At 32.7% G+C, this 19,318-nt stretch overlaps 2 protein-coding genes across 3 annotated transcripts in view; both read right to left on the bottom strand.

Moving 5' to 3' along the window:
- Window positions 1-296: 296 nt before the first annotated feature.
- Window positions 297-5,052, bottom strand: LOC119637471 (methylenetetrahydrofolate reductase). Its single transcript, XM_038033493.1, has 3 exons — window positions 4,215-5,052; window positions 852-940; window positions 297-774 (listed from the first exon to the last, which is right to left on the bottom strand). The coding sequence occupies exons 1-3, from the start codon at window positions 4,765-4,767 to the stop codon at window positions 388-390; spliced, it is 1,029 nt and encodes a 342-aa protein (XP_037889421.1). The 5' UTR covers window positions 4,768-5,052; the 3' UTR covers window positions 297-387.
- Window positions 5,053-8,000: 2,948 nt separating this feature from the next.
- The window catches only part of LOC119637472 (ADP-ribosylation factor-like protein 5B), a 24,042-nt gene continuing 12,724 nt past the window's right edge, over window positions 8,001-19,318 (bottom strand). For both annotated transcript variants that reach the window (XM_038033494.1, XM_038033495.1), the window contains 4 exons: window positions 10,901-11,109; window positions 10,676-10,801; window positions 10,483-10,592; window positions 8,001-8,344 (listed from right to left, as the gene is read on the bottom strand). In XM_038033494.1, the coding sequence (XP_037889422.1) occupies window positions 8,296-8,344; window positions 10,483-10,592; window positions 10,676-10,801; window positions 10,901-11,109 (494 nt within the window). In that variant the 3' untranslated portion in view covers window positions 8,001-8,295. The remainder of the gene's footprint in view (window positions 8,345-10,482; window positions 10,593-10,675; window positions 10,802-10,900; window positions 11,110-19,318) is intronic.

Below are 19,318 nucleotides of genomic sequence, written 5' to 3'. Positions count from 1 at the left end.
AAGTGCCACAAGGATACAAAAATCGTAAGGTTTCCGACAACAAAACACTTGGACTAATTCTCAATTGCTATATGAAGAAGGCTCACAAACTTTTATATTTACTTTATTATATCCATCATCGAAGGATGAAGAGTATATTCATTTTGTCAAAACATTTGCAGCGCCCAGAAAGAAGCCTCAGAGACCCCACAACGTATATATATTGTCGATCAGCATCAAGTCCTCAATCGATTTAAGCATATTCATCTGCCCGTCTGTGTAATCTCTGTTGTAAGCATTCTGATGGCCGCAAAAATGAAGCTAAAAGGTGATGGGTATAAAAGATTCGGGATCGACCGAATTTAATATTCTTACTTGTTTCGATTTACTTCGTTTGTTGGGTTTTCTTCATATGTTTATACATTTTCTTAGCTCCTCCAGCACTTTAGTTACCATATCAAATTTGTTCATAGTAAAAAAATGAATACCATATATATTGATATCTTTTGCTTTTAACACTGTCAAAATCATTTGCGCTGCTTTTTGTGCAGCGAAAAAACGAAATTCCTCGCTACCCTTGCCGGCGTAATAACGATATTGTTGCAAATCTTCTTCACGCATTTCTATTTTTGTCAATTCCATAAGGAATTGCAAGGATTTCATATTATCTGGCACATATATACCAAGGATAATTGGTATATCGATGGAATTCAAACGACAACTTTTTATAAAATCTATAAGAGCTTGAGCCTTAAAGCACACTTGAGTTATTATCAGATCAGCGCCGCTGTTAATCTAAAAGAAAAAGATTTATTATTAAAGATTTATTACAACATCCGTTCAAAGCGTAATCTGCATCAACTGTGATTTACTTTTTCAATTAAAAACTGCATGTCTTCTTGCACTGTAGAGATGCTCGGGTGGCCCTCAGGATGACCGGCAACCGCAATGGTTATTGAATCTAAGAGAAAATGCTTAGTATATATTTGATATATCATTTTAAAGAGTAATTGAAAATGTCATAAGGTAACTAGGAAGGCCGTATACAATCTACACTGCGTTTCGCAAAGACTCTATTATAACCTATAACCCTTTGCAATTATCAGCCTACCTACATGGGTGGGGTATCTTTACTTCATTCGCTAGTTAAATGTGTAAATGTAAATATATATATATATATATATATATATATACTGAGTTATACTAGTTTAATCAATGCATTTTCGATAGGTTTCGTCCTTGAACCACAATACGTCAAAGTAACAAATTTCGTCGAAATATCCAAAAAATCGCGAACTGTAAGTTTGTTTTTTTTATGTGCTGTATGATGTCGTTTCTCTGCCGGCGGATTACGATCTCTCTGCAGTGCCACAATCCGTACACCAAGAAACTGAATCGTTTCTCTAGTTGTTTGTTTGGAACCAAACACGGTAATGGGCGGAGGATTACGTTCGTCAAAAGAAAGGCAACTGCTTATGAATTCTGTTACAACTGCATAAACGCATATAGGAGGCTTCTCAATATCACATTTTGTATCCGCCCTCTAACTTGTCCACAATATCTAAAGTTTCATATTCATATAAACTTGTTTAAGGCACCTTTCTCCTATGCCATCATGATAGAACAAAATGCAAATTTTGGCCACTTTTCACGATGATGTGATGTTTTGATCAGCAATTTCTGATCTATAGTGGCAAAAGTTTTACGTCAATATTGCAAAGCTCACGAATGCCTTGAGCTGGTGTTATGGAACTATCTACAAAAGTGCGTACCTCACGAGTGTCACATGTTGCGTACATGACACTCCACCGCATGCAGATAGGTTAAACAGAGTAAGGGTCTTCAGTCAGCATTATTACCACCCGACAATCTTGTACGGTCTTTAAACATAACGCGCTAAGGATCGCGCTAAAGATACAAGCCTACAAGCTCTGCAAACTCTCTATCCAAAGTCGTACTTCAATCTTGAAGCATGCGAACATCTCCGAGGCTCTAAACAGATATGGTCAGTCACAGTACGCATTACTGGTATGTTAGAACAAAATATGTCAGTAGGACGGATTGGACGACATAACTCGGGTATCAAAATAATGATCGCACTTCCACCTCATCTAATAAAAGGGATATCATCAAAGGTTGGTTTGGGTCACGTATTCGTATATTGTATTTTCTACAATAACAAACGATGAACAACACATTTCGGGTTTTAGAAGTGAATGTTGCTATCGTCCTTTTTGACAAATCTACATCATTTACGGCGTAGATTTTATTATTGGATTCCGTAATAACCGTTATAATTGGCTCATGTCGCAGTAAACCTTCTTGCTCGATACAAAGCTCCAGTATATGGCACACGGTTTTGCTACACAAAACCCTATGAACAATTTAGGCGCGTTGGGATATGTCAAGTTTGTGTCGGTGCACGCCACAACTGTATATAATGTTCTTGCATGTCAGCCTTACCCGCAGGGTCTGTCGTCTCAATACGTCCATAGCTGCTTGAAGTATCAATTTGCATACATATCTCCAGAGGCTCCCATTGGTACGCGGCTTTGTTTTGTTTTTGTATTTAGAAGTTTGCGGTAGATTCAAAGTAGCACCTTTTGCAGTGATACTAACTTTTTAATAAAGTCTTTTTTGTTATGAAACTTTTTCTGTACCTTAGTTTGATTGGTACATTTATGTCCCTTGCTACAGCACTTACTTTTACCCATAACTCATAACATGTGTTTCTATGCTTTTTTCCCGCAATCGAAAATACTTCACTTCTTGGGCTTTTCACAATCAAATTTTAAAATTAATAATACACTGTTATCTTCCGATATTATATTTTTTCTAGCCGAGCAAACTATTTCGATCCTTTTTGAGCTTACGAATAGAAAAATCAAATAAAAATTTTTTCTTTAAGCAAACCAAATTCTTTTTACTCTTTTTTTCATATTCAATAAAAAAGTTGTTGTATATTTTTAATTAAACGTCTCAGCAACCACCCATAGACTCAAAAAATCACAAGTAAAGGACAAATCAGAAAATTTCATTACCTCTAACCTAAATAAGATTAGAAAAAAAAAGAAGAGAGCGCTAAACTTTCGTTCTTTATAATATTGGGTGGATGTAGCCGGTTTTTTCGAGAATGTACGTGGAAATATTTATCGCGTATCTATCGTAACATCGTACCCATATGAAGAACGGAAAGTGATATGAAAAAGCCTAGAAAAGCAGAGATGTTGTTAGTTTACGGTGCGCTGTACGCTCTCCCTTAACTGATATAGCGCATTTTTAATGCCAACATATATGTAGGAAGGGCCAATACTCTCACCAAATTTGAACATGATATCTTAATTTTTGGGGACGAGAGAACTTTTGGCATAGGTATTATTACACAGATGGACAGACGAACAGGTCAATATGCTTAGATGTAATTTGATATTGAACGCTTCAAAGCTTTTAATAGAAAAAATATATTAATATTTTATAACACTAAGGGCGTGGTCCACTTTTTTGTATTTTTTTGTTTTGCAGGTACTATAGGATCTTTCACAGAATTTTTGAATCTCTATACACTCGAAAACTAAATGTGATATCTGTTTTCTTTATGGAGGGGATCTTGAATATTTATCATTCTAACCAAATACACGACCAACGCACAGTTTCGCCTTGATATCGAGTCCATAGTAGTATTCCAATGAAAACTATTCGACTTTTATATATATTTGTTCTAAGCTTTGGCTCGCTGATTATTTGATTTAAAAGGGAGTTTTGAGATTCTGGACTTTCTTCTTTTCGCTGTTTCTGGTGCTAATTCCGTTGGCGGTTTATTTTCAAAGTTGATTTGAGAAAAATGTATGTATCGAACTACAAGTTTCCATGCCCTTTTTATAAAGTTTTTTGAAAGAGAACTAAGTAACAAAAGCGCTTAAGTTAATATGTCGCACCAGCGGCTTTTGTCTCTAATAGCACGTAAAGCAAAAGGGAGGAAATATCTGATACAAAATTATATATTGGACAAGAAGGATGCTTTAAAGATGAAAGGCTCTATAAGTAAACCTTCTAAACCCCAATATTTTAATGTAAATAAAATTTTTTTAAAACACATAAATCAAAACAAATAAGCATTATAACCTGCTCGGCACACATTAAACTTACACAATAGAAATTCTTAACACTCTTCAATTGCCCTGCGCGTGCTTACGCATAGAAAACTTTTCCACTCATTAAAAACTAGCAATTATTACCTTGACATTCTCGCCGTATCTGTGCCACCAATTGTGATGCATATTTAAATTCTTGTTGGCTATCGTACTGATCACCCCGCACAATGACAATATTAGTAAAATTTAATTCCATAAATTCCTTCAACCGCTTCGTATCCAAACCATAGCAGGATAAATGCGGCGCAATTAGCATTTCGTGTTGGTTGACTGTTAATTTCTTAGCCAAACGTAAAGATTCAACTTTGTCCACATTCGCAACGCGGCTGTAATCTAAGCCTAACCATACTAGCGAAGTAAAGAGAGGTAATATTTTACCAAATTTCGTATAGTCCAGCATTAATTTCGGATTATGGTTGCGGGCCAGTATTTCAATGCCATAGAAATATTCTTTCTTCGCGATCTTCTCCGCTATAGCAATTTTTAACTGTTGTGTTTCAGGATATTTACGCAACTGTTGCTCGCTGAAACGAAATTTCGGTTCATAGCATCTTTTGGTAGATGCAAGCGGTGTTGTATGAACGTTAGGTAGAAAATGCGCTCCCAGATGAGTCGTATCTGTCATATGTGAACTCATTGCAATTAACCGGATTATACCATATGCAATTTGAAAGAAAAATATTTCTTTCCGTCTTCTAGCAAAACCAAAACTTGAATGATTTCATCAAACGTTTGCATATTTTTCTTCTTATCTTTATTAACAACAGGGCAGAGCTTTTTGTTTTTGCCGTTTCATTTCTTTTTAATTCAACACTCATTAGTTTTATATGTCGTTTTATAAATATAAGGCTTTATAAGGGGAATTACGTACACAATGAACTACGAAAACAAAAAATAAAACAAACAAAAAGACAAAAAATAAATAAGTAAATGAGTTACTAATGAAAATTTCTTGATATTTCCTTCTTTTTTTTTTTGTTCTTACTACTTTAACATAGGCGGCAGGGAGATTTACAGGGCTAACACTTTAAATTTAGTTTCAAACTTTTTAAGGCTCCTTCAAGATGGCGAAAGTGTGGAACTCTAGATATGTCGAAATGTGAAATGTGAGGGATGTTAAGCAATAATTTAAGTGTTTAAGAACACCAGTGAGCAACCAGCAAGTTGGGACGAAGGGCGTGATCAACTCGATTGATAATTTCACTAAAAGGGACGGCGGCGGATAGTTTAGTTTGTCCGGGCGCGTAATGGCACCCCTCTTACCACATTATAAATTGCACTCATTTATTTAAACTCACTTATCTCTAACTTTTATTTCACTTCACTATTCACTATCTGCTTATGTTCGATATCTGAATAATAATATACATTAAAATTTACCGTCTCCACATTTTCATATTTGAAGTCACACACACTAAATCTAGCGAAAATATTAATATTCTCTCTTTGTGACTCCGTTACAAATGAAAATACTACAAGTGTACGGAGATTGTAACTCGCCTCTCCTTGCGTTGTCGATACTTTCTTTGCTAACATCTTTTTTCGTACCTTTTTTTTCAAAATTTATTAGCTGAACCTCAATATTATTTCCATATTGATTGATTAGTTTCCAAGTGAGAATTTTTTCCCATAAATCCAATTTATGTTTGTTTCTTTTGAAGATATTTCGCGATACCCGTTGTATTAGTTCCCTTAATTAGTCAATGTATTGTTACGAAAATCGCTTATTTCGATCTTCTAAGAAATCGAATTCTTCACTAGCCGGTCTTGTACGAAATCAAATTCTAAAAATTATAAAACCAAATGCATATCCTTGGCGGTTTACTTAAAGAAGGTGACAAATTGAATTTACCCTCGTATGGCTGATTATTTTTAACACAAATCGGAAGATTTGATTGTCTTCAGCATGCAGTTAATTGCAATGGCATGCTGCAATGAAATTTGGTTCAAGAAAACATTCAACCCGCCCCTTTTCTAATACAAATACGTTTGCCTTTAGGCAGTGCAACTAAAACGTTTTGGTATATAAACTACATCTAAATACCGTAACAGGAAATGCAAAAATCTTTATAGAGTGAGCAATTTATTCAATTCGATCGTATATAAACTAACGATTAATTTTAATCAATTTAATCCCCATTATTAGAGTCCTATATTTCTTGAACACAAGAAGTAATAAATTTTGCTTAGCTTTAAATTTTATAATAAATTTATTTTATTTCAGAAATGTGTGTAAATTAATGTTGATTTCTCAATTTTTTATTTATTTATTTTTTTTTTGTTTTATTTATTTTTTTATTTTTATTTTTTTGCACAATTTCATTACAGTGTTTTCTTTATTTTGGCAACTATGTCTAAGATGTTAGGTTAAACATATACGTTTGTTATATATTTCAGTTAGGATTAAAACTAAAAAAATTTTAATATACATAAACAAACACTTATTAAATATTATATATATATTTTTTTAAATTAATTAAAAAATTATTTTCATTATTGTTTAGGATTTAAAACACATCTGTGCATAAAATATGATTAAAAAATAATTAAGATTTTTGCTGACATCGAAAAACAAATAAGAATTCTATGGTCTGTTGAAAGTTCGTTTACAAGCAGCATGATAGCGGCAGCCCAGAAATAATTCAGTCGTAATTAATAAAGAAATTAATAAATAATTAATGAACGAAATTTTTAAAGTCGCGTTAGCTTGCAACTCGCTTGCAGAAATTAAGCAGAGTTCGCATTCAAACCAGCCTGAGAAAAAAAAAAATAAGGCATTCATAAATTCGCCTGCAACGTTATCGGTTAAAAGTCAAGCCGTCTCCTCTTCAGTCTTAATGCTGTTTTGAAATTTAAAAGAAAAATTCCAACAGATTTCGTACGTTTAAACTTAGTATTCGGTCTTTCAGACAAGGATTTATTTTTCGAAGCAATCGAAAAGCATGATACAATTCATCGAGTTGAAGACAGCTACATTCACTTAAAGGCAAACTTTTAATGACCACACCTAGAGAGTGTAAATTGATTCGTTAGGTGCACAAGTTTCAATTTCTCCACGAGAAATATTTTCACGCTGAACTTGTCGAGCAAATGAAAAGAATCCTATTACATTATTATAGTATTGTATAAATTTTGATTTATGAGCAGATTGTACCAATTTTCAAATTTCTGCTGCGCAAATATTGCTCAAATTTTTGTTATCCTGACTGCGAATATAACAGACATCAATACATCAACGCATCGACGCTGGACGTCATAGAAGCACGGTAATGGATTTAAAAAGGCCCTACGCATAAAAGGAAACTTAAACGGAACGCCTTATTGCGTAAAAGGTGCCACAAAACTAATCGACTAGGTTTTTCCATTGTATGATAATTTGAAAACTTTTTATATTTACGTAATGAATGTAAGGAGCCTGTCGCTTCAAAAAGACAGTGCATCCGTCACAATGTAAATGCAAGCCCCCATAGGGGCAGTAGAAAATTTAATAGTCATCAAAATCATAACATGTTTCAAATTATTACTTTTTTTTTTTTTTAATTGCCCACACTTTCTAACAATTATGTCACATTTTGTAGAGAGCTCAGCCAATTGGCGAAATGTTGTGTATCCATTTTATTAGTCCTTTTCAAAAGCAAATATACTATTAGTTATCATATGCAGAGAGTCTTTTATCAAAAGAAAAACAAAATTAATTTTGAAACGCTCTTCAGTAAGAAAAGGATATTGGATATTGGGTGCACACTTTTCGTACTATTAGCATTGCAGGGTTAATTTTTATTTTATGTCATTTAAAAAAAAAAAAAGAAAGAAGATTTATTTTGTTTTTCATATAAAATATTTTTCTCCTGGAAATATTTAATATTTTTAAAAATTTTTTTTACAATTTCTTTTTTGTGACTTAATATATTACATACATAATTCTTTATAAATATTAATTGATTACAATTCATCAAGTTCTCACTTAATACCTAATGCACACGTTTGTAATATTTCTAAGCATTTATGTATATTTCTACGCATTATAAAAAAACAGAAAATATTTTTTTCACATATTCCGGGAAAAATGGGCGTTTTGTTTTCTTTCAGTTTTATACTTTTAAATTTAAGAAAAGAAAAAACTTGAGGATTTCACTATAAGCTATTGCAATCCATGATGGTTTTGTCATTTCTTTTTGATGCGTTGTACGATCCATTCAAGGCCCTGATAAAGACTAAAAGAGCAAAATAAACAAAAATACTTGTACAAGTAATTGTTATTTCGTATTTTTAATTAATATTCGGTAACACAATTACAAAATAAAAAAAAAAAAATGTAAATGTTTTATAGCCAGTTAGGCTAGCCCCTCCCACTTGTCAATACCGTAAATAGGCATCGAAAACTCCCAACGTATACATATTCGTAATATCAGCGTAAAATTGCGAATTGGTTCACGTTTACGTTTCAGTCTTTCAACTCGTTTGTCCATCTTTTCTTTCCTTAGAATGCTAGAAAGAGACATCTCGGATCTGATATAGACATAGATCCTTAGTTGAGTACGTGTCCATGCGAACATCATCCGCCAATAACAAAACGGAAAACCATGTTTTACGACTTGTTACAAATGTGGATTAAAAACTTTGATATTTGTCCCGATCAGAAAATTAATACGAAGACGGTTAACCAAATATTTGGATATTTTACGTGTTTACGTAAAACTTGTTCTTAGTTCTTAGATAGTTAATTATACATATCTATTGAAATTAAGTTTTTGTACGCAAATGGACAAACGGTCTTAAACAATCATGGCAACATCATTTAATAACCCATGTTAGCACCATGTTACTAGTTAGTAACAGATACAGGTACTAGATGAATTTGATGAAGAGTTCTCATACGCGACTTTTCCTACCATATACTACTGTGTCCTAACAATAAGTTGAGTTTGTTTATAACCCCAAAAATCCCCAAAAATTTATACTATCAAATCAATTTCATCGCCTTCGTAATACGAAAAAGGTCTTCCTTGTTAACAATTAATGCCTGGCGGAAGGAATTACAACATCACGGTAATTGAAAAAAAAACTGTTAAGATCACGTTGACTTTTTAGTGACTTTGACTCGGTTTTCGCTCCCCCAACTTGCGTAATAAGCGGGAAGGAAATTTAATGCAAGCTCCTTGCTCAAAACGAAATCACTCATTCTAAAAAGCGGAAAGCATAGTTTGATGCAGTGTTACCAATATGAAAAACCAAATTAATTTGAAAATATCTAAAGATTTTTGGCGTTACAAACTGGTTCACCTTATTTTTCAAACAGAATAGTATACCACATTTTCAATTTCTATTCTTGATGAAGCACTCAATTGGGAAGTGCTTGTCGTATTGGCGACTTATTCACCAGACCTAACTTTTTCCGATTATTGTTTGTAGCAAAAGATCAGCTGCTTACTGAGCAGTGCTTCGGTTCTTACGTAGATAAAAAGATATGGCCCAATGAATCGGGTTCGTGGCAAAAGTATCTACAAATTGCCCGAAGGACGATTTAAACGTGTAACTAACGTGTAATGGAGCATACATTAAATATGCTCACTTATTATCATCCTTTTAAGTTCAACGCATTTTTTTTCTTACTTTTGCACCTGATAATAATTAATTCGGTAGTCGATCACTTTCGTTTTTGTAGTAACGACCATGCACGAACTATTATCTTCATCGAAAAAAGGGAGAGATAATCCTGAATTGTTACTATATTGAATATTTGGGAATAATTCTACGTCGTCGCATTCAACACAACATATTAGTATCGTCTAAAGCATAACAAATAACAAAATTATAAAATTTGCAAAATACTTTGTTTTTGTTAGTTCTTGAAATTTCAGTTTCGGAATCTTTCACGTAAGGCTGCGAAATATTTACGACAATGTTCCACCAATTACTTGATTATAGATTGCAAGTTACCTATTATAGGGATACACTTGCACACGGATCATTTCCATTCTCGATGTTGATCTTAAAAATTCATTTTTCTATTTAAACTTTGTGGGACGCTTGCTCTTCTTGGCATACGTCATTTTAAGTGTTACAAGTCAAATGATAAATGCAATATACATTCATTTTTTAATAGAGAATATGATAGTAAATGCCAAATCAAAATCATCCATAATTTGGAAAGCTATCGACATGGTAAATAAAAGTTTTTTTCCAAAATGAAAACAATTCGGAGAACATCACAAAAAAAAGAAAAAAAAATTAAACACAAATCTACATAAACAAGAAAAAGAAGAAAAACCAATTTCTTTCCCTCATAAAATTACTTATCTATCCACAATGTAACCTTGGTATGTGAACTAGAATGCGAATATATAATTACCCTTCTCCAGTTAAAGCACAACAAGCTTGTATATGCCACTGATGCTTTTTAATTGATGTTAAATCCAGTTGACGTGATATTTCAGCTGCCGACATAGAGCCTTTTAAATCCTATTATCGAAACGTTAATAATAAATCATATAAATACCATTTTCAATAAATTTAAATAAAGCAATTTCAACGTTTAAGCCTACTTGTTTATTGGCGTACACTAAAAGGCTGGCTTTACTTAAATCTTCATGTTGTAACATACGATACAGTTCTTCACGTGTCACAGCCAAACGTTCACGATCCGTTGAATCAATTACCATTATAATAAACTAAATATATAGAGATAATAATGAACAAATATAACAGATATAGAAGATATATATAGAAGATATATATTTTTTTTTTAAGATAACAATTTATTAATTTACTTCGGTATTTGTATAATATGTACTCCAAGCTGCCCGTAAACTTTGTTGTCCACCTAAATCCCATACCAAAAAATGTATATTTCGCCAAACGACCTCTTCCACATTTGAACCGATTGTCGGACTTGTATGAACAACTTCGTTCATTAAAAATTGATAAAGTATAGTCGTCTTGCCGGCATTATCCAAACCAACCATAACGAGTTTATGTTCTGAAGAAGAAGTGAATTGAAAAATTAAAATAAAATGAAAACCAACACCGAAATTGAATTCACTTCAGATTAAATAGTTTAATCGATATTCACTTAAACTATAGCTATACCTAATATTATATTGACATTTTATTAAAGACATTTTTAAATTTAAACAAGTAAGAATATTATAATGGATCAAGGCCGTCACGCTAGCCCGTATATTGATGAATGAATAAAACATCATATGACCTGATCTAAATTTTACAAACATAATTTTAAAACTAGAATATAGACATTCTCTCCATATAAGGGCTAGCTTTTCATGGTAACACCTATCTGTGTTAGGGGCCTAAAAAATAGACTTGTGTAATCCAAATTCGCTACCGTTGCTTTTTTAACTAAACTGCTACTATGGACCAATTTTCATCATAAAATATTAATAATTATACTTTTTTTAAAGGGCTTACTATTTATGACAAATTTTATATGAAGTGGGATCCAAGGGTGGGGCCCATTTAATTGTTATATCAAATTTTCATGTTCATCAGAAAATATTAACAGTTAGGCTTTTTCGACATATACGTAATAGGGAATATTTGATAGCAAAACTAATGTTATGACATATATGACAGCATTGGCCACGGATATATGTGTAAACGTTTCCAAGTGTAAACGTTTCCGCTACTTATTATAAGATGTAACTGAAGACAATGCCCGACAGCATAACAATATTATTGAGTGATTTTGCAACACAAATAGTATTAAAATACTTATATTGTTCTAATTTGTTTAATTTGTTTGAATCTAATTCTTGGACTAAAAAAGTGGATTAAGCAGCGCTAGCAGTAAAGATTATCGGCGTTCTTTTTTTCTTTTAATTTTCTTTAATGAATAGACGAGACGATTAGCTGTGCCGCTTTAATGAAGTTAAATATTTGATTGATTTCATATTCTGCAGATACTTTCAAGATGTCCAAGTTAGGGTTAGACGTTCCGGTTTTGTACCTTCACAAAGTATAATGTGTTCGCAATGCTATATTAATCCATACTAAAATAATTTCTACTCAATATTTTCGTTAAAATTAAACTAAATCTTAACAAGCACAAATTATATTAAAATATTCTCTGGTTATGCGCTTAAATTCATTTATGTCGTTTTACTCTTCAATTTCGTTTCCAATGAGGCGACGACGCGCCATTTTAACTTTGAAAAGAAAAAATTGCGCTCACAACAATTTTGAAAATATTTAAAAGGTAGGGAAGAAGTTTGAATATTATGTGATGAAAAGATTCCCACACTTATAATGATCAGCGCAAAGATTAAAAAATGGAATACTCAGATGGTGAAGCTCGAAAGACTCCGAAAAGCCACAAAAATATTGGAGATCTTTTCTTTTTTTTTTTATTATTATTGTATTATACCTAGTAAGGAGAGATTCATCCCTGACAATAATTCTGAACGGAAGACTGCCACACAAACCACACACGACAATTCAAATCAGCAACAATCAAGCTTATGAACATTACTTTCTAGAAAGTAATAACGCACAAACAACAGTCAATGGATTCAACTGGACCGCGCTTTGTGATTTGACAAACCTTCTACAATAGACTAGAATAGATTTTGCTCTCGTCTATGTATTGCTAATTTAATTAACGACACGATTCATTTAGTCGGATTTAAAGCTTTTTCGTACTTTATCCAATTCAAATGCTGTGCATTGAATAAACAGAACTTTCTTTCGGAATTAAACGTCCGACATACAACCTAGTAATAGATATTGAAGCATTCAGCCCTAATCGATTATAATGTATTTGCTATTGAGCTTATGCTAAAAGGAGAAAGATATGATTTAAGTTCAGGATCAACTTGGTTTTCTTAGGCAAATTTCAATTGTAGTGAATTGACGTTAATCGCTGATTGTAAGCAATAGAAAAAAAAGTCTAGTTTATGTATAAAAACGTAAACTCAATTAGCTTTTCCGGCGGGCTAATATTTCGTTGCTAATTTGTTTTAATAATTCTTTTATCGTATCTTTAATTTTTTTTATGTTCTTGTTAAATTAAACAAGTCTTACGTCGTCTCGCTACAATGAACTGGATTCGAAACTCACCATATTCTAAGCGATTTAAAGAAGCGACTTGCACTGTAGAAAAAACTTATGCATTCTATCGCCTAATAGGTAGATGTTCGTTTATAAGGACTCTGCGGTATATTGCAAACTAATCTAAGCTATTTAATATATCCATTCAATGAGGGACTGCAAAGCCAAGTTATACACAAATGTTAAAACTTTAAAGGCGGTAGCGACCAATATGCAAACATTTGTTTATATCGACGCTAAGGTGTGTTACAAAGCCATCTTAACTGTTTAATATGCACCCGTTTCAATGAAGGACGACAAAAGCATATGTTCTTAACACGAAACCGTATGTTCTTATACAGACGCACACAAGGCAAGCAATGACGTTAATAAAGGAGGAATACAGCATATGGACATTTGCTTAAGTTAATTAAGTAATAAATCTACTAAAACGTACGGTATGGTATGCGTTGTCTTTTTTTTCTTTTTGTTTTTCTTTAAACAAAAAAATATACATATATATAATTTTAATTAAAAACACCGCAGCTTCATTGGGCTAACCAAAGTAACAAAAACGCTCATTGAACTGATTTAGCTGATTTAGTGTAGGTCAGGTTTTAATGAAATATATGATGCTTTCGAAATATATATATATATAAGAGTGCAGTAATGTTTTTATAAAAGTTTTATATAAAGCTGAGGCAATTTAAAACCGTAAACAAAATAATAATAATAATAATAATAATAGAACTGATAAACTCTGATCTTATTCATTTGAGTAATGGGCGCGCCTTAAAGTGCTCTTAATAAAATTATTTAAATTCGTTTAAATACTTTATTGTAGTCAATCACACACAACTACAGTGCAATATATAAATATTTAATATTTTTTTCTTTAAACATAAAAATCGAAATCTAATCAAAATTTAATCAATACATTTGTCTTGGAAGAACAAGTTAATAAACCCGATAAAAATAACGTACATACATGAGCAAATGTACCTTCGGCTGGGTATAAATATATTTTGCATCAAATTTAATCAATTTAATATTTATTGTACCAAAGAAAATTTTGCATGTGCTTGTGCTCACCAACTCATAGTAGTTAGTGTATTAAATTGATTACACTTACCGAAAGGGGCAGACCCGCTCTACGCTATTTCTTGATTAATGTGAAAAGTAAAATCGACTAAATCGCCGCTTACATTATGCCGGTCTATCGGACTGGTAAAATCGCTAAGTATTGTATTCACCTTGCATACCGCACATTTCAAAAATTAGAGCACTTAAATGTCGCGACCTAAGGACGAACACTATTGAAAATTTGATAATTCTCGCGACCATTTACCATACAAATGCGACTTGAAATAAGTCCTTTTTTTATAAAGAAAGAACAAACAAGAAAATTGCCATTTTTGATATTTTTGAGCAAAACTTTATTCTCGTTAGGTAAAATTCTTGCGCCACTCGATATAACTTAACTGTATGTCTTTATAAGATTATTTTATAGTAACTGTTTGTTAGCGAATGTCGTATGCATATAAATAAATTAAACAAGTAGAAACATTGTAGTGCGACACGACCCGCTATTAAATGCTCTGCACAATTTCGTTTAACACAGTTGATAATACAACAAGTTTTCAAAAGACGCCCTTATATCGGAAGCAGTCGAAAAAATAGTCCGATGCGAACTATTTTCAATAACGCTAATCCTTGGGGCAAAACATATGGGTGCACCAAATTTTATCAAAATATTTCAAAAATGACTGCCATGTTTCGGTTTAAAAAAACAAGAAAACAATATGGACAGACGGACAACCAAGCTTAGATCGATTCGGAAATCGCCTCTGTTTCGATCGATATATTACGTGTTTGCAAAAATTTTGATCAGCGACTTCTCTAGGTAAAAATGATGAAAAAAAATCGGAAATACCAGAGTACATAACGGATGAATTCGATAATTTTGACCTTCCTCTACATAAAATAACTGTTTTGCGTTTAATATTATTGATTTACTCAGCGTACGGCGACGCTAACCATTCAATCGTTCAAAAGTTCTTCTTCTTCCAAATTCATTACTTTTGTTGTTTATTACTTTTTTTGTACCATGTCCGGTTTGGATTCAACGATTGAAAAGCGGCGAAACGAATTGCCTGAAAATGCCATTTTCTTCATAATAAAAGGTGCGCCCACATCAAATCCGTTTTCCATAAATTCGCACAAACTCAATATAGCCTTGTAGTATTAGTGACGTAGAGCATGAAAATATTACAAAAACATAATACTTCGGCATATATAAATGTGAAAAATTTCGAACGAATGAGAACATTTTTTGAACTACCATTCATAAGGAGCCGAATTGGTAGAAATCGCTACTACTAAGTCAGTGTTCGTCGGTTAAAAGCTTAGGGCAATAGACGTTACTATGGTTGCAGTTATATAGCGACTGCTTAGTCGGTAAAGGCATAACATTTCGATCGATTACGCGCACACCTATCTGGTTGCGGCCACGTCCCTATGTCTCTATTTCCTACGAAAAGTAAGCCTTAATACGGCGAAGAGGTATAATTTTTAATATTTTATAATGAAAATTGGATTCATAATAGAAATTTGAGGTAAAAATAAATTGTGTCGAATTTGGACGATTTAGGTTAAAAGCCTTTATGGCAACAAAGTCCAATTTTCCCTTTGGCCTTTGGGATTAGTAACAGTTTTAGTTTCAAGTTTGTTGGCAAACTTTTAAAGAGTATGCGAAAAATGAAAAAGATTGGTAAGGTTGAGCACGTTAGTAGGAATTAATAAATTTTGGTAAGTGAAAAATTGGAAGATTTCTCTAAAAAAAAATAAATAATAAGACCACACTATCTTTGCACCGTGTGAGCTCATGTTTTTTAGATTCAATCCTTGATAAGCATCTTCCGGAGCGGAATACGATGCAATATTTGATATTTCATCAAAATGAAAAATTATACATAAATGACGAAAGGGCGTAGGGTATTTAGAGGTTACACTTTACCAACCATAATATATGCAGATATTTTTACTTGGTTTTCCTTTTAAATTTTTATGCCACGCGAAAAATCTATATTCACGCAAAGTTTGATTGATGTCATTCAGGGACTCAAGTCACTTTTATAAGATGTCCGAACGTATTTTCTGTATTCTATCTCACTCAACTCTAGTCTGATTATTTGATGGTCGATCTTTTCACGCAAAACAGCGATGATCGGGCATGTTGTCCGCCGATTTTTACAATCATGTTGATGTCAAAGTTCATTTACATTGACATTCAACAAGTTTAGCGGGGAACAATTTATGAATGCGATATCGCTTAGGGTTTCCCGACAACGTCTCTTAACGTCTTCGTAAAAGTGTGGCCGACTAATGCGTACTCGTCAATAAATTGCATTTAGCAATTAATTTTTGAGATAGCGCCGCCCACATTCACACGATTACAGGATTACCAAATATATTCTTTTAAAGAACGCTACCTTGACCTTCCATGGATGACACTAATTTTTATATTGTTTTCGAAGTCTTTGACTTGTGAAAATCGAGATAATGATCGCTAGTGTTGACCGTCTATCATCTGCAACGTGCTACATGTTTATACGGTAAAGCGTATCGATATTCATTGATAATATTGCTTGTGAGCTCAAACGTGGAAAGAATTCCTGTTTCTTGTAAAGGAAAAGATTTTCATTGAACGGAATACTGTCTCTTATGATTCTCTTACATCGACAATTGCAGCGGTAAGTTCTTGAAATGAAGGCAGCTGCGTACATTTCGAACCGGAGCTAAGCTCTGTATGCCGCAAGCCGCAACATGGTGATCCCAATTAAAATTTTTACTTTTTTTACACCTTTTAACTGCGATTGAATTCAACGTGTAAGCTGCCCGCAGTGCTTTCTTCATCGTTTTCAGTTTAGTCTGGACAGAATTTCTTTCTCCTTCTGTGAACTGGCTCCTACTACTTTTGGCAATCAGGTCGATAACTTTCTCAAGTAATGCTAATTCAGTACGGATTAAAGATGAGTTAAGTTTTTCACGGCTCATTCTAGCACTATTCAGAAATGTAATCCGTGGACCAGATATTAGGTTCATTACATATGCATAATGAACGGTAACAGGCCGGCAAATAAAAATCTTTTAATAGAGTTACATATCGGTGTGTCCGTCGGCCTGTATTGCCGCTTAAATTACGATTAATACTTTAAATTAAAATCTGTGTTATATGAAGAACCTTAACCTCGAATTACTTCTATAACGGTTTGCAAAATATCGATAATTTTTCCATCCACCTTTCAAGGACGAAAGCTATATTCATTTTATAAAAACGTTTTGTAACATCCATAATGAAGCTGCAGAAACCCCGCAAAGTTTTGCCTACGGAAATCCCAAATCCAGAAAATAAATTTTCGAAAAAGGGAGAAACCAAGTGCAAATCCGTGACGCGTTGTGCAGCTGCCGTTAGACGAAAAGGCTTAGTGGAAAAGCGAATCAACGAATTAAAAATGAAGTCATGAACTTAGGTAATAGTAATATGTTGGGAAAAATTTATATAAACAGAATATTTGCGAAAGGCACAGTCAGTCGGAAGAGAATATTTGAGTCGAAAAGAAAATTTAACTTAAGAATTCTGTCAAGCTAAGTAAACTTTAAGTAATCCTATCCTTAAAGAAATTGATTGTAAATAAAAACCACGATCTTGTGATACGACCCGTAGCAAGAAGAAAACTTCGTAACAGTATATATATTCTTGATCATTAACAAACTCTAAATCGATTTTAAGCATGTTCGTCCGGCCGTCTGTGCAATGTCTGTAGTAAACGTTCTCCTGATTGCATAAACGCAGATGTAGGCTTTAAGTTCGGCAGAAACATTATGAACGACACGCTTACAACACTATGTAAACCGAGAATGTATCTGTATTTAAAAGTTTATTCGCTCATTGCGCGAATAAATTACAACATGTAAAATTAAAAAAATTTGAATTTATATTCAAGGATGTGAAGATAAATTCGAATTTAACTAGTAAAGACACCTACCATTTATGTTAACGACTTAACAGAGCTCATGTTAAATAATTACAATTGAGATATAGTTGGTTTGAAAGCCTAATCCGTCCATATTAAAAAAAAGAAAATATTTTTGTGGGCATTTCATGAATCAATATAAAACTACCTTTCAAGCAAACTAAACAAATTCAAATTCTGCTTATGGAAACTATTTTTAACGGTATTTGAAATTTGGTATGTTAGCGAAAAATGCATATGGAAAAAAACCCAAATTTGACACTCTGGTGCGGCCAAACTAGAAAATGTCGCCTATATTCACTTATATCATGTGAATCTATATAAAAACGCCTGTCCAATGAGCAAAAAAATTCAAACTTTTCTTTCGGGAACTGTTTTGAACGATCTTTTGAAATTTGATATGTTAGCGAAAAATGGTAAAATGTGGTATAGTATAGTGTATTTTGTACTAGAAATCATTGTACTACAGTATAAAATTTTTGTACTACACTATAGTGTATTTTGTACTGAAAATCATTGTACTACAATATTGTGTATTTTGTACTAGAAATAATTGTACTACAGTATAGTGTATTTTGTACTGAAAATCATTGTACTACAGTATAGTGTATTTCGTACTGAAAATCATTGCACTATAGTACAAAATTTTTTTACTACTGTATAGTGTATTTTGTACTGAAAATTTTTGTACTACAGTATAGTGTATTTCGTACTGAAAATTTTTGTACAACAGTATAGTGTATTTTGTACTGAAAATAATTCTACTACAGTATAGTGCATTTTGTACTGAAAATCATTGTACTATGGTACAAAATTTTTGTACTACAGTATAGTGTATTTTGTACTGAAAATCATTGTACTACAATATCGTGTATTTTGTACTAGAAATAATTGTACTACAGTATAGCGTATTTTGTACCAGAAATCATTGTACTACAGTACAAAATTTTTGTACTACAGTATAGTTTATTTCGTACTGGAAGTCATTGTACTACAGTATAGTTTATTTCGTACTGAAAATTTTTGTACAACGGTATAGTGTATTTTGTACTGAAAATCATTGTACTACAGTATAGTGTATTTCGTACTGGAAGTCATTGTACTACA

The sequence above is a fragment of the Glossina fuscipes genome, unplaced genomic scaffold (genome assembly GCF_014805625.2).
Source record: "Glossina fuscipes isolate IAEA_lab_2018 unplaced genomic scaffold, Yale_Gfus_2 59, whole genome shotgun sequence".
Classification (NCBI taxonomy): Eukaryota; Metazoa; Arthropoda; class Insecta; order Diptera; family Glossinidae; genus Glossina; species Glossina fuscipes.
This window is presented reverse-complemented; position numbering and strand designations above follow the sequence as displayed.

What these genes read in the sequence shown, in the direction of transcription:
- LOC119637471 (XM_038033493.1), bottom strand. Translation starts at nt 4,767, where the DNA reads ATGAGTTCACATATGACAGATACGACTCATCTGGGAGCGCATTTTCTA. An exon ending in GATACGGCGAGAATGTCAAG is followed by an intron (nt 941 to 4,214) that starts GTAATAATTGCT and finishes ATTTTCTCTTAG; the next exon opens with ATTCAATAACCATTGCGGTT. An exon ending in TGCAGTTTTTAATTGAAAAA is followed by an intron (nt 775 to 851) that starts GTAAATCACAGT and finishes TTTTTCTTTTAG; the next exon opens with ATTAACAGCGGCGCTGATCT.